This window comes from Miniopterus natalensis, chromosome 17, assembly GCF_054644295.1.
Source record: "Miniopterus natalensis isolate mMinNat1 chromosome 17, mMinNat1.hap1, whole genome shotgun sequence".
NCBI classification, from domain to species: Eukaryota; Metazoa; Chordata; class Mammalia; order Chiroptera; family Miniopteridae; genus Miniopterus; species Miniopterus natalensis.
The window spans coordinates 8591711-8605195 of record NC_142097.1 but is presented as its reverse complement, the minus strand read 5'-3'; the positions used below and the strand labels follow the sequence as shown (position 1 = coordinate 8605195).

At 41.0% G+C, this 13485-nt stretch overlaps 1 protein-coding gene across 2 annotated transcripts in view; it reads left to right on the top strand.

Moving 5' to 3' along the window:
• Positions 1-415: 415 nt before the first annotated feature.
• CFAP52 (cilia and flagella associated protein 52) overlaps positions 416-13485 on the top strand; it is a 39328-nt gene continuing 26258 nt past the window's right edge. The window contains exons 1-3 of one of the 2 annotated variants that reach the window (XM_016222442.2): positions 416-485; positions 8925-9124; positions 9729-9865. In XM_016222442.2, the coding sequence (XP_016077928.1) occupies positions 416-485; positions 8925-9124; positions 9729-9865 (407 nt within the window). Of the gene's footprint in view, positions 491-8924; positions 9125-9728; positions 9866-13485 lie in introns of both variants that reach the window. The other variant, XM_016222443.2, reaches the window with a different exon arrangement.

The window sequence follows — 13485 nt, the reverse complement described above, 5'->3', positions numbered from 1 at the left end:
CGATATGTATATTATACTTCAATAAAGCTTTTAATTTTTTTATCCAGCTTCAAACTGGATAAAGATCCGAAGAAGTATTAATTATATATTGTTTTAGGGCAGTCTTCCCATCAGAAGCAATCCTCTGTGTTTGATTAATTTTTTAAACGCCGTTAGGTACTTGAAAAAGGTCCCAGCCTCTTTACAGGGGGAAGAGTAATTCGCTCTGTGCATTCGGTGTCCCTTCCTTTCCAGAGAAACAGGAGTAGGAAGCCCCGCTCTATTTGCAAAACAGCGTGCAAACCAATCTGAATTCCCGGGCTGGGGCTTAGCGCCGGCTTGGACCTGATGCGCATGCGCACGTCCGTTACCATAACGACCAGAAGACGCTGTGTGTCCGGAGGCTGAGACGAAAAGTGGAAAGTGTCTCGGGGTGATGGAGGTTGACATTTCGCCCAAGGCCGAGGTGGCCGAGCTGGAGCTTCAGGCTGTGATCGGCTTCAATGGTGAGGCCATGAGCACGTCTGGGCGGGCCGGCTCGGGACCCCGGGGTGTGCGGTGCGAACAGGAGCAGTGGGACACCGGGTGCGACCTGGCAGGCAGTGTGGGACTCGTGGCGACCCTTCAGGGCCAAACACGGGGGGACGGGGAGACGACAGCTGCTTCTGCACAAAAGCCTTAGAAAGCCACTTCTTCGCTTAAGTCTCCACGGGCGGGATGATTATTGCCAGCGCCTGAAGGGACCAAATGCCTAAGAATGAGGGGGGGTGGCCGTGACCCTTCCCCGCCAGGTGGGCTTTCCCTGGCTCCAAGCGCCAGGCAGCTCGCTAAGCTGTCCGCCCCTCAGCAACCGCTGGCTCACCGAGTCCCTGACGGCCCCTGGGACCAGCTGACTTCCAACGTCCCAGCTGGTGTATTAATAAGAAAGGGCCTGGAAGGGATCGTGCGTTTGCACAACCGCCGTAGGGATGATCCTGTGCTCGAACCAGAGAGGAGGATTCTAACGGCGAGGGCTTCAGACCACGAACGGAGTCCAAAGGGACGCCAGGGGGCGCTGCGCGGGAGGGATGCTTTGGAGGAGGCCTTGCGGTTCTGCTCAAGTCCTTTATGACTGCCTGTGGTTTTGGACATTAAGTGAGGAAACGATGTTTGTTTTTTTCTGAAGGATGAAAACAAGCAATGGATTACATTTTAGAAAAGTGAACTTTTAAAAAGTGCATTGTAATGCCTGGAAGCTGTAAATTGTAAAACTATACATATGGAACAATCAGTGACCAAGATTTTAAGAGCATTCTAGGACATGGCTCTTGACTCTTATCTTCATTTTAATTTAGCCATCTCTGATCGAAAGTGGGCACTTGGTACACCAGAGGTATCAGCCACCTTTAGAGCTGGTTCTGAAATCATTGATAAAGAGAATGAGTGACCTGCAGTCTGTGCAGAGTCACACTGGTGACCAGTGAAGAGCCTCAAACAGAGCTCTGCAACCAAGTTCATGCTGTTTTGTGGAGCTCCAAGAGTAAATATATGGCAAATTATATCCCAATTACTTCCATGGAAATTAATTACTAATTATCTTGGCCTTTTAGAATGGCTCAAATTAATTGAATTGTTTTTACCTTGATGGTTTTGTGACAATTTATATTCTCTCCTAGTCAAATATACATTTATTTAGAACCACCATATGCCAAGTAGTATGCTATTCGCTGAGAACACAAGTACAAATTCATAGCCATACTTAAGAAGTGTTTTAAAAATTAGAAAAATACGGTGAAACCAAAAGAAAAAGCCATCATTACATTTCCCAAAATATGTGTTAAATTTCGCTATGATCCTTTTGAATATACACTTACATCGCTTACATATAAATATGGTGTATTTCTTTATAAAAGTGGATTCAGATGTATATATTCCTTTATAACAAGACTTCTTTCATTTAACAGTATGATGTATAAATCTTTCCTTAGCAGTAAATATACTCTATGCCATCTTTTTTTTTTCCAATCCTCACCCTAGGATATGTTTTCCATTGATATATTTCTTTTTAGAGAGAATGGAGTGGAGGGGGGAGGGGGAGAGAGGGAGACAGAAAGAGAGAGAGAGAGAGAGAGAGAGAGAAAGAAAGAGAGAGACATCGATATGAGTGAGACACATGGATTGGTTGCCTGCTGCACGAGCTTGGACCAGGGCTGGGATCAGCCTGCAACTGACCAGGAATGGAACCCATGACACCTTGGTCCACTGAGCCAAACAGGCCAGGGTTATGCTATATTTTTGAGAAATATCTTTATTGATTTCAGAGAGAGGAAGGGAGAGGGAGAGAGAGATAGAAACATCAATGAGAGTCATTGATCTGCTGCCTCCTGCATGCCCCCCACTGGGGATGGAGCTGGCAAGTGGGTATGTGCCCTGACTGGGAATCAAACTGTGACCTCCTTGTTCATAGGTTGATGCTCAACCACTGAGCCATGCTGGCCAGGCTATGCCATAATTTTTAATATTTTAGTATAATATTCTATTGCAAAGATACGCTACAATTTACTTAAACAATATGCTGTTCTTAAGAATTTAGCATAATTTTCACTTTTTACATTTATTTTTAAATGCTACAAAGAACATCTGCATAGCTAACCTTTTAACTCTTTAACTTTTTCTTTAGGGTAATTTCTGAGTACATCTTAAAGACTTTTGATGTACCCTCCAAATTCTATATCTGATATGGAACGGAAATGTGTGTCCAAAATGTATGGGAATAATTAGAGTGGCATTATTTCAAATACCTGAAGATTAAAAACAACCAAGTGTTCATCAAAAGTAAAAGGACAAACAAATTGTGGCGTATTCACACAGTAGACTACTGTGCAGCAATGGAAAAGAACGAACTATCGCCCTAGCCAGTTTGGCTCGGGGCTTAGAGTGGTTAGAGTGTAATGAGCTTCACTGTGGTCTTGTGTATAACACCCCAAATATTGGAGGAAATGATCCAAATGTTCATTGATTAAAAAAACAACAAAACACCCACACACACACACACACAAAAAAGTTTGAAAAAATTGATTAAAAAAAATTACAGTCCAGATATGTTTTGTAGCTAGATATAGGTGGTGCCATTGGATTGTTTATTTTTAAATGGTTAATTTTATGTTATGTGAGTTTCTCCCCAATCAATCAATCAATCAATCAATCCTCAACAAAATATTAGCAAACTGAGTTCAACAATACATTAAAAGGATCATACACCACAATCAAGTGAGATTTATTCCAGGGATGCAAGACTGGCTCAACATCCACCTGTCAGACAATGTGACACGCCACATTAGCAAAATGAAGGATGAAGGTCATGATGATCTGAAAAATGCAGAAAAAGCATTTTATAAAATTCAACATCTGTTTCTAATAAAAACTCTCAAAAAACACTTATAGGGGAATGGACCTCAACATAATAAAGCCCATATATGACAAGGCCACAGCTAACATCATACTCAACAGTCTAAGATCAGGAACAAGACAAGGATACCCACTCACCACTTTTACTTAACATATTATTGGAAGTCCTAGCCAGAGCAAGTAGGCAAGAAAAAGAAAGAAAAGCCATCCAACAAAATGAAAAGGCAACCTACAGAATTGGAGAAAATATTTACAAATCGCATAGAGGATAAGGGATTAATACCCAAAATATATAAAGAACTCAACTATATAGCAAAAAAAACAACAATCTGATTTAAAAAGTAGGCAGAAGATCTGAAAAGACATTTTTTCCAAATATATACAGATGACCGACAGGTATATGAAAAGATGCTCAACGTTATTAATCATCAGGGAAAGGCAAATCATAACCACAGTGAGATAGCACCTCACACCTCTTAGAATGACTATTGCCAAAAAGACATGAAATAATAGGTGTTGGCAAGGATATGAAAAAAAACGGGAACCCTTGAGCACTGTTGGTGGGAATGTAGATTGGTGCAGCCACTATAGAAAACAGTATGGAGTTTCCTCAAAAATTAAAAATAGAACTACTATATGATCCATCAATTCCACTTCTGAGTAGTACTTATCCAAAAATGAAAATACAAACTCAAAGAGATATATGCACCCCCATGTTCACTGCAGCACCATTTACAATAGCCAAGATATGAAAACAACCTAAATGTCCATTGATGGGTGAGTGGATAAAGTAATTGTGGTGTATACTATACAATGGAATATTATTCAGCTGAGCCCTGGCCAGTGTGGTTCAATTGGTTGGAGACTTGTTCCTTACACCGAAAGGTGGTGGGTTTGATTCCTTGTCAGGGCACATACACCAGTTGTGGGTTCAATTCCCTGTCCGGGTATGTACAGGAGGCAACCGATAGATCTCTCTCTCTCTCTCTCTCTCTCTCTCCCCCCCTTCCTCTCTCTAAAAATCAATGAAAAACATATCCACAGGTGAGGTTTTAAAAAAAAGAATGAAATTTTACCATTGCAACAATAGAAATGGACCTTAAGGGCATTATGCTAAATGCAATAAGTCAGACAGAGAAAGACAAGTACTGTACAATCTCTTTTATATGTGGAATCTAAAAGAAAAAAAGCTTGTAGATACAGGGTACAGACTGATGTTGCCAGAGGCAAAGGATGTGGTGGCAAAGGGTGCAGGGGAAAGGGAGAGAGAGGCACCAGAGAAGGGGGTCAAATGGTAAACAAAACAAACAAATTTTAAAAAAAAAAACACCAAAAAAACCCTCCCCTGGTGTACCCAATCACCCACGGAGCTGATTAAAATACAGACTGATTGGCCGGAGCCTGAGATTTTACACTTCTCACAAAAAGAAAAAATGGTTAGTTTTATGTTACATGAATTTCAACCAAATAAGTTATTTTTAAAATTATAGTCTTTTGTACAACAGAATGCTATGTAATTCTAAGAAAAATGAGATAGACCTATATGGAAAAACAAGGAAAGATGTGTGTTAGAGTTTAAATAATGTGTGTGTGAGAAAGAGAGGGAGGGAGGGAGAGATGGGGAAACAGTGCCTATGAGCACCTACAGAGAAAAGAGAAAAAAGCGTTCATTGAAGTGGACATGTGTGGCTACTCAACATCTGAATATCTTTCTATTTTAGGAGAATCTCAACATAGGTAGGAGCAGATTCTCTTCTCTTCGGTGAGGGCCTAAAAGGGAGCAGATATTTCCTCTCTTAACTCCTTGGCAGCCAGTTCACAGACATGCACCATAACCGACTCAGCCACTCAGATGCTCCCACTCAGAACTTCCACTCTCAAGGGAGGAAATGCAAAGGAGCGGAGCACTATGGGAATCAGATGTTGCCCTGACTGCCGAGGGAGGGAGCAGTGAGAAGTCAAGAGTTCATGTGGCTTGGTGTTGCCTTCCTATTGGTCCCATCCATTTTTCAAGTATGATTTTCCACACTTCCTATCAATCCTGTGAGCTATTTCTGTTCCTCCCATGAAACTTTTGTCACTGTTGTTAACTTTAGCCAGAGATGACCTTTTATCTTTGCGTCCGAGAACCCTAATTACTAAATGCAAAGAAAATACTGTAAAGCTAAAGAAGAATACACAGCTACATGTTAACAATGATTATCTCTGGGCAGGGAGTATTTTAAGAGCACTTTTACTTTATTTTAATTTTTATCATAAAATTGTTCAACAAAACATCAAAATGATACACGGTTGTCCCTTGGTATCCAAGGAGGATTGATCCCAGGGCCTTCTTGTATACCAAAATCCACGTATGCTCAATTCCCTTGTATAAGGTGATGTAGTAGTATTTGCATATAACTTACGCACATCTTCCCATATACTTTAAATCATCTCTAGGTTACTTACAATACCTAACACAATGCAAATGCTATGTAACTAGTTGTCACACTATATTTTTCAGGGAATAACGACAAGCAAACAAAGTACAGATGCAACCATCATACATGTCGGCAACCAAATAATTTTTCCCCAGTTGTATTTTTGGTCAGCAGTTAGCTGAATCCACAGATGCGGAACCTGCAGATAATGAAGGCCAACTGTAGCACACACCAAGTACCGAACACAGAGTTAACAAATTTCAGTATTTTCCCTGAGGGGTTAATTTTTTTAGGAAAGGAAATATTATACATTTAAGACCTTTCCCCCCCTCACACTATCCTCTCCTTTCTCCCTCTCTAGAAACAACCACTATCCTGAAGTTAATGTGCACCCGTGCCAGCTATGTTTTTAAATTTTACTATGTATGTAAAATATTGAAAATACTATACTACATCTAGTATAAAAGGGGACATCTGTAATATTTTCAACAATAAAGATTTTTTTAAAAAAACTATACTACATATAAACAACTTATAATGTAAGTTTGTAAGTTGGCATGTTTTTATATTTTACAAAAGTAGTATATCATGCACATTTTTAAATCTGCCTTTTCACCCAGCCTTATTTGTGCACTCTATTTGTGTTGATTCATGTTGATTTAATTTGCTTTAACTCCGCTACTACTTTGTATAAATATACCATTACTTATCTACTCCCCTCTTGATGGGTGTTTTAGTTCATTTCCAACTTTTTGCTAATATAAACAATGTCATGGTGAACATATTTGTGCGTAGCCCATGGGTGCAGTTGCAAGTATTTCTCTAGGTTATATACCCAGGAGTAGATTAATTTGGCTCTAGGGTGTGTGCATATCCAACCGTACTCAACACATTGTTTTCCAAAGCAGCTTTACCAGTTTACCCCTGGCCAAGCAGGGCGTGAGTGTTTCCTTTGCCCTCCACCATCACTAACACTTGGTATTGTCGGCCTCTTTCACTTTAGCCATCATGATGGTGATGAAATGCTATCTCATTTTTGGATGGAATTTGCATTTCCCTGAATACTTGTGAAGTTGCATATCATTTTTTTTAAATCATCACCTGAGGGTATTTTTTCCATTGCTTTTCAGAGAGAGTGGAAGGGAGAGAGAGAGGGAGAGAGTGAGAGAAACATTGAGGTGAGGCAACACATTGATTGGTTGCCTCCCCTGCCAGAGCCGGGGATCGAGCCTGCAACCGAGGTATGCACTGTTGGCTGGAATCAAACCCGGGACCCTTCAGTCCACAGGCTGACGCTCTAGCCACTGAGCAAAACTGGCTAAGGCTGCATATCTTTTCATATGTTTGTTGGCTTTTTAATTTCCTCCATCATAAATTGTCTGTTCATACCCAATGCTCATTTTTCTGGTGGGCCGTTTGTGTTTGCTTTGTATATTCTGAATGTAATCCAGGCTTTTAATATGTATATTATGTACATTGCAAATATCTTCTAGTTTGGGATTTTGTTTTTCTTTTGTCTTTTGTCTCAGAAGTTTTTGATTTTAAGCATGGATGCATGTATTGGCCTTTCCTGTTAAGATTCGCTCTTTTTTGTGTTATGGTTAAGAAGTCATTTTCTTGTATATACATTGAGTCTTTTTTTTCACATTTAGATCCTTGATCTACCTGGAATATATTGTTTGTGGGTGGTGTGAAGTAGAGACCTAATTTTACTTTTTCCATATGGATAGCCATATGATTATTTATAAGGAACCTGCAATTAGAATAAAACAAATATGTACTTGAGTAGGAATAGATCACCCCCAGATATAAACCTCAGTATTACGAGAACTTACTGCATAAAAAAGGAATAATAACAAAGTGAGAGAAATCATTTACTCAATAGATACATTTGGCCATTCGAGCAAAAAGAAAATCTGTTTAGCTACTGGGATCACACTATGCACCAAAATAAATTCCAGAGGGAGTTAAATATAAAACATGAATTAATTAAAAGACCAGAAGGCTATATTAATAAATATTTATGACTCTTTTGGTGGTGAAGGGAAATAGCAATAACAAAGATTTTAAAATATCCAGAAATAGATGTAATAAGAAATGTGTGAGATCTCTCCAAAGAAAAATTGGAAATGCTACTCGGCAGGTGGGACATAAAAGGAGACTTCATGGAAAAACATACCCTTTTTTTAGAAAGGAGACATAATGTATCATTATGAAAATAATCTTTCCTTAAATTAATGTATACATTTAATATTTCCCACTAAAAATGAATTCTTAACAAGTCAAGCTGAATTTAAAGTTAATATTGTAAAATAAATATGAAGAATAACTGAAAAAAATCCTGACCAAAGATGAGTAATAAGGGAGGACTTGTGTCTATTTCACATTAAAACATATTACAAAGGCTCTGTCTGGGTAGCTTAGTTGGTTACAGCGTCAGCCCAATGCACCAAGATTGCAGGTTCGATTCCTGGTCAGGACACATACAAGAAACAACCAATGAATGCATAAATAAGTGGAACAACAAATCAATGTTTCTCTCTCTCTCAAAAAAAAAAAAAAAAAAAATCAATTAAAAAAACTTATTACAAATATCTTGGCAAATATCTGGAAGATGGCGCCTTCCTGTGAGAGGTCCTAGGGCTTCTTCAAAGTACCTGGTGGAGACTTAGGACTGAAATCAGAATTTTATCTTCACCAAACTTATGCCCAAGGCAGTGAACTCATGTTTTCCCCATGCCTGTGCTCTCACCTGGACACTCACCGGGACAGGCTGGCTGCTCGTGCCTCATGGGCTCCTGCTCCTTAGAATTACAAGAATTGGCCCAAGGGCCTTGCTGTTCAAAGTAAAGAGTGTTTGGACCAGAAATTCAGCAGCAGCATTAGGCAGCTTGTCAGAAATGCAGGATCTCAGCCCCACCGCAGACCTAAAATGAGAACCTACTTTACAACAAGACACCCTGGGAATTTTATGCACATTAAAGTTTAAGAAGTCATAGACTAGACTGACCTTGTCAGGGGATAAAATGACTTATTTTCGTTCAACTAAGGCTTATTTCAAAAATGTTCTCCCGTGTACTCAATGTTTTAAAAATTACCAGCCACTTCTGCACCTTCTTATTTTTGCTCTCTCTTTAGGACACGTGCCCACTGGCCTGAAATGCCATCCTGACCAGGAGCACGTGGTTTACCCTCTGGGCTGCACAGTCCTCATTCAGGGGATCAATACCAACGAACAGAACTTCCTACAAGGTCACGGCAACAACGTCTCCTGTGTGACCATCTCCAAGAGCGGAGTGTACATCGCCTCGGGACAAGTCACATTCATGGGCTTCAAGGTGACTGAACTGAAAGCAGCTCGCCGTGAATTGACGCAGAGGGGCCTGCGCAGCGAAACTGCCCTGCGCGGGGCCAGCTCCGTGCCGAGGCTCACGCGTGTTTGCCCCCCGCGCCTCCCTCCTGACTTTCCCCGAGCTGGTTCTCACTCCATCAGGCCGAGCGGGGAACCCGGTGTTTTTACGCCAGACGCTGCTGCTGGTGACCGGCCGCGCTCAGGAACAAAAGTCGCTCTTTAAAACCGTTTCCATTTTGTTGCTTTCATGATTGTAGGACATGACGTCCTTTCTAGAAAAGTGACATTACTGATTATTCCTTTTTTAAAAAAATGCATTTTTATTGATTTCAGAGAGGGAGAAAAATCAATGATGAGAGAGTCATTGACCGGCTGCCTCCTGGACGCCCCCTCCTGGGGATCGAGCCCGCAGCCCGGGGCACGTGCCCTGACCGGGAATCGAACCGTGACCTCCTGGTTCGTAGGTCCATGCTCAACCGCTGGGCCACACCGGCCGGGCCATCACTGATTATTCTGCACTGAGAGGGGTAGCCACCTCCTCGGGTTCTTTAAAGCCTGTCTGTGAGCTGACTCTATATTCTTTCTCCCAGGCCGATATCATTTTGTGGGATTATAAGAAAAGGGAGCTGATTGCCCGGCTGTCCCTTCACAAGGGCAAAATCGAAGATCTGGCCTTCTCACCAAATGATTTGTACTTGGTGTCACTAGGAGGCCCAGACGACGGCAGGTAATGAGCTAAACATATTTACTTGTGTTCCAGCAGGCTTATTTCTAGACATGTCAAGCACCCTCTTCCCTCTAACCTCCCTGCTGTGTAAAAGCCTAGGAGGAAAATTCCATAGGACAGCGGCTCTCAACCCTGGCTGTGCACTGACATCCACTGGGCCGCTTTAGAAAATTACCAATGCCTGGCTCCACCTTCAGAGAGTCTGATTCGAGTGGACAGGGCTTCAGGAGTAATAAAAGCTTCCCGCATGATTCTAATGTGCATCTAAATTTGAGAACCGTCACTGTAAAAAAAACCCAAAAAACCATTACCATTATTAGCAGCAGCAGCAGCAAAGATAACAGCTAATTTTTGTGAGCACTTACTACGTGGCAGGTCTGTGCTGCACTTTAACTGCATTATCTCATTTAAGCCTCACAACAACTTCGTGGGGTGGGAGCTACTGCTACCAGGAGGAACTAAATGAGGAACTAAAGCTACTGCGGGTCAGCAGCAGAGCCGGGAGACAAACCCTGGCAGTGTGGCTCCAGAGGTGGCATTTTTAACTTGCCTCACCAAGACATGATCTTTGTCCTCAAGGAACTCATAGTCAAGTTTAGGAGGCAGAGAATACATACAACTGAAATCGGGGTGGGGGGAAAGTATTTAAAAACATTAAACTAGGACGAGCCACCAGTGCAGTCCGTGTGTCTGTGTAAATAGCCTGTAGGAGAAAAACAGTAACATCTGAGATTCGTGTAGGATTCAATCCTTTGGTGCATTTTTACAGATAGTTTCTTTTTTTAAAAAATATATTTTTTATTGATTTCAGAGACAGGAAGGGAGAGGGAGAGAGAGATGGAAACATCTGTGATGAGAGAGTCGTCACTGATCGGCCGCCTCCTGCACGCCCCGCACTGGGGATGGAGCCCGCAACCCCGGCATGTGCCTGGACCAGGAATGCGAACCCTGATCTCCTGGATCCTAGGTTGATGCTCAGCTGCTGAGCCATGCCGGCCAGGCTACAGATACTTTCTTGTTTGAGCCTCACAGGTTTATTGCAAGTAAAATTTACATTACGTGTAGTTACATAGTGATAGCTCTTTGTGCACAGCAAGCCCACAGAATTTTCATGAGATTTCTTCCTCTAATAGTCATTCCCTTTCCCTGTCGAGTAGTCACAACTTCCCTGCACCATCCCCATGTGACATTCTTGATAAGAAATGTGCCTAGAAATCCTCTATTCATATTTTGAGCTTCACTTAAGGAGGTTGTTCTCAACCTCGGGTGCACATTGGAATCCCCTGAGGAAATTCTCAAGCTACTGATGCCTGGGTCCCACCCCAGAGATTCCTGGAGCTCGGCAATCAGGCCCCTTCCATTTCTACCATCTTTCTGCCAGAAAGATGCCAAGGCTAGGCCTTGGGGGAGAAGGACATGGCCCCTTAGCCAAGGTTAATCAGCAAAGTTGTTCATCTGTAATTTTAAGTTTGACTTTAGGCTACCTAAAATTCGCTTGCAGAAAATTGGAGGATATTGAGAAAAACATTCTAAAGAAAGTTTCTTTTCTTTTTCTTTGATCCTCACTCGAAGATATTTTTTCCATTGCTTTTCAGAGAGAGTAGAAGGGGGAGACAGACAGACAGACAGACACATTGATTGGTTGCCTCCCGACCGGGGCCGGGGATCGAGCCTGCAATCGAGGTACATGCCCTTGGCCAGGATAGAACATGGGACCCTTCAGTCCTCTGGCTGATGCTCTAACCACTGAGCCAAACCAGCAAGGGCAGGAAGTCTTTCCTAAAGAAAGAAAGAAAAACAAATCTTGCTGGACAAGAAAATGCACTATGCCCAGCCCTAAATAGCCATGGTGGAGAGGAAGACAGAGTCTGAGGATTGGATTTGGATAATCAGAGGTCAACCCTGAACCTGTAGGAGGTCCCTTCTACCAAGACCACCTGGCATCTACACAGGGGAGGAGCAACAGAAGGGATGCTGGGAACTGCGGTAGACATTTGACAGTTCGGATGTATGCATTTAAAAAAATATTTTGTAAACGATTTATGAACCTTTTTTGCATTAATATTGTCATATATCAGTGTTGTAATGCAATGTGCTTTTTGATTAACTTTATGCCAAGGATATAGTCTGTGTGTGTACATGTAAACGTATGCCGCATTCTTTGCAAAGACTGCGTGATATTTCATTGTACAGATGTGCTAGAATTTATTCAGCCAACTCTCTGTCTAGGCCTTTTATTTATTTTAAAAATTTAGACTTGTTTTTGAAAAATTAAAGCTACACCTATCCATGGTTTATAAAGAAAGTATGCTTTCCTACTATGCAGATGGATTCAAAATTCATATCCCCCTCCACCATGAAGACCTCTTCTCTCCAGAGGCACTTGGATTCTTTTTTTACAGCTCTATTGAGATATATTTCACATACCATACAATTCATCCATTTAAGGACTACAGTTGAGTGGCTTTCAGTATAGTGGTTAGTTGAGTGGGTTGTTATTTATTTGCTAGAATACCTCCCCAAGGAAGTTTTTTACATGCTGTGTTGTGTAACAATCACCACAATCACTTTTAGAACATTGTCAACACCCCAAAAAGAAAGTCCATTCCCATTAGCAGTCACTCCTCACTCCCGCTGCACCACCACCCTCCCAGCCCCAGGCAACCACTAATCTACTCTCTGTAGCTATAGATTTGCCTGCTCTGGATGTTTCAAACGAATGGAGTCGTACAATATGTGACCTTTTGTGACTGGCTTCTTTTATTAAGCATAATGTTTTCAGGGTTCATCCACACTGTGGCGTGTATCAATACTTTATTCTTTTTTATTGTCAAATAATATTCCATTGTATAGATATACCACTTTTTCTTTATACTCATTAGTTGATGGATTTTTGGCTCTTTTCCACTTTTAGGCTATTATTAATAATGCTGCTATGAACATTCATGTATAAGATTTTATATATACACATTTTCTCATTTCTCTTGGGCATGAGGTACTTGGTTTTAAAAGGGGTTTTTTTTTTGTTTGTCTATTATCAATATAAACTTTAAGTGATATATCTCTCAATTTTTCCATTTTAGATAGTGTCTATCAAATTCTTACAAAGTAAAAAAAATGTATGGTTCTTATATTGTCTCCTACTTCCCCATTCTTGGAGATCTTGGTTATACCTTGATTTTAGACTACCTGTGGTAACACATTCTACATGTAGAAAACATGGGAAATATAAATAGACATGTTTTTACATTAACAAGGTTTGTAACATGCATATTCTATTTCTTTAATACCTTGACATAGTAAACACAAGCTCTAGGGTGGCTCCTAGCGTCCTCTGTTTTAACAAACCCTACAAGTGATTCCAAGACACGTTCAAGTTTGAGAATACTGCCTTAGGTCGTCCTCTTATTGCTTTTTTTTCTGGAATACTTCCCCAAGGAAATTTTTTACATGATATAAATGGGTGCTAAACTTTTATGCCTTGAATGTCTGAAAATGCCTTTATTTTAGCATCAGATTTGATGGATGCTCTCACTGGTTTCTAGTCTCATAATCATTTTCCTTCAAAAGTTTTGAGGCACACTCATGTGTCTTCTCATATCCAGTGTGATCGAGGGGAT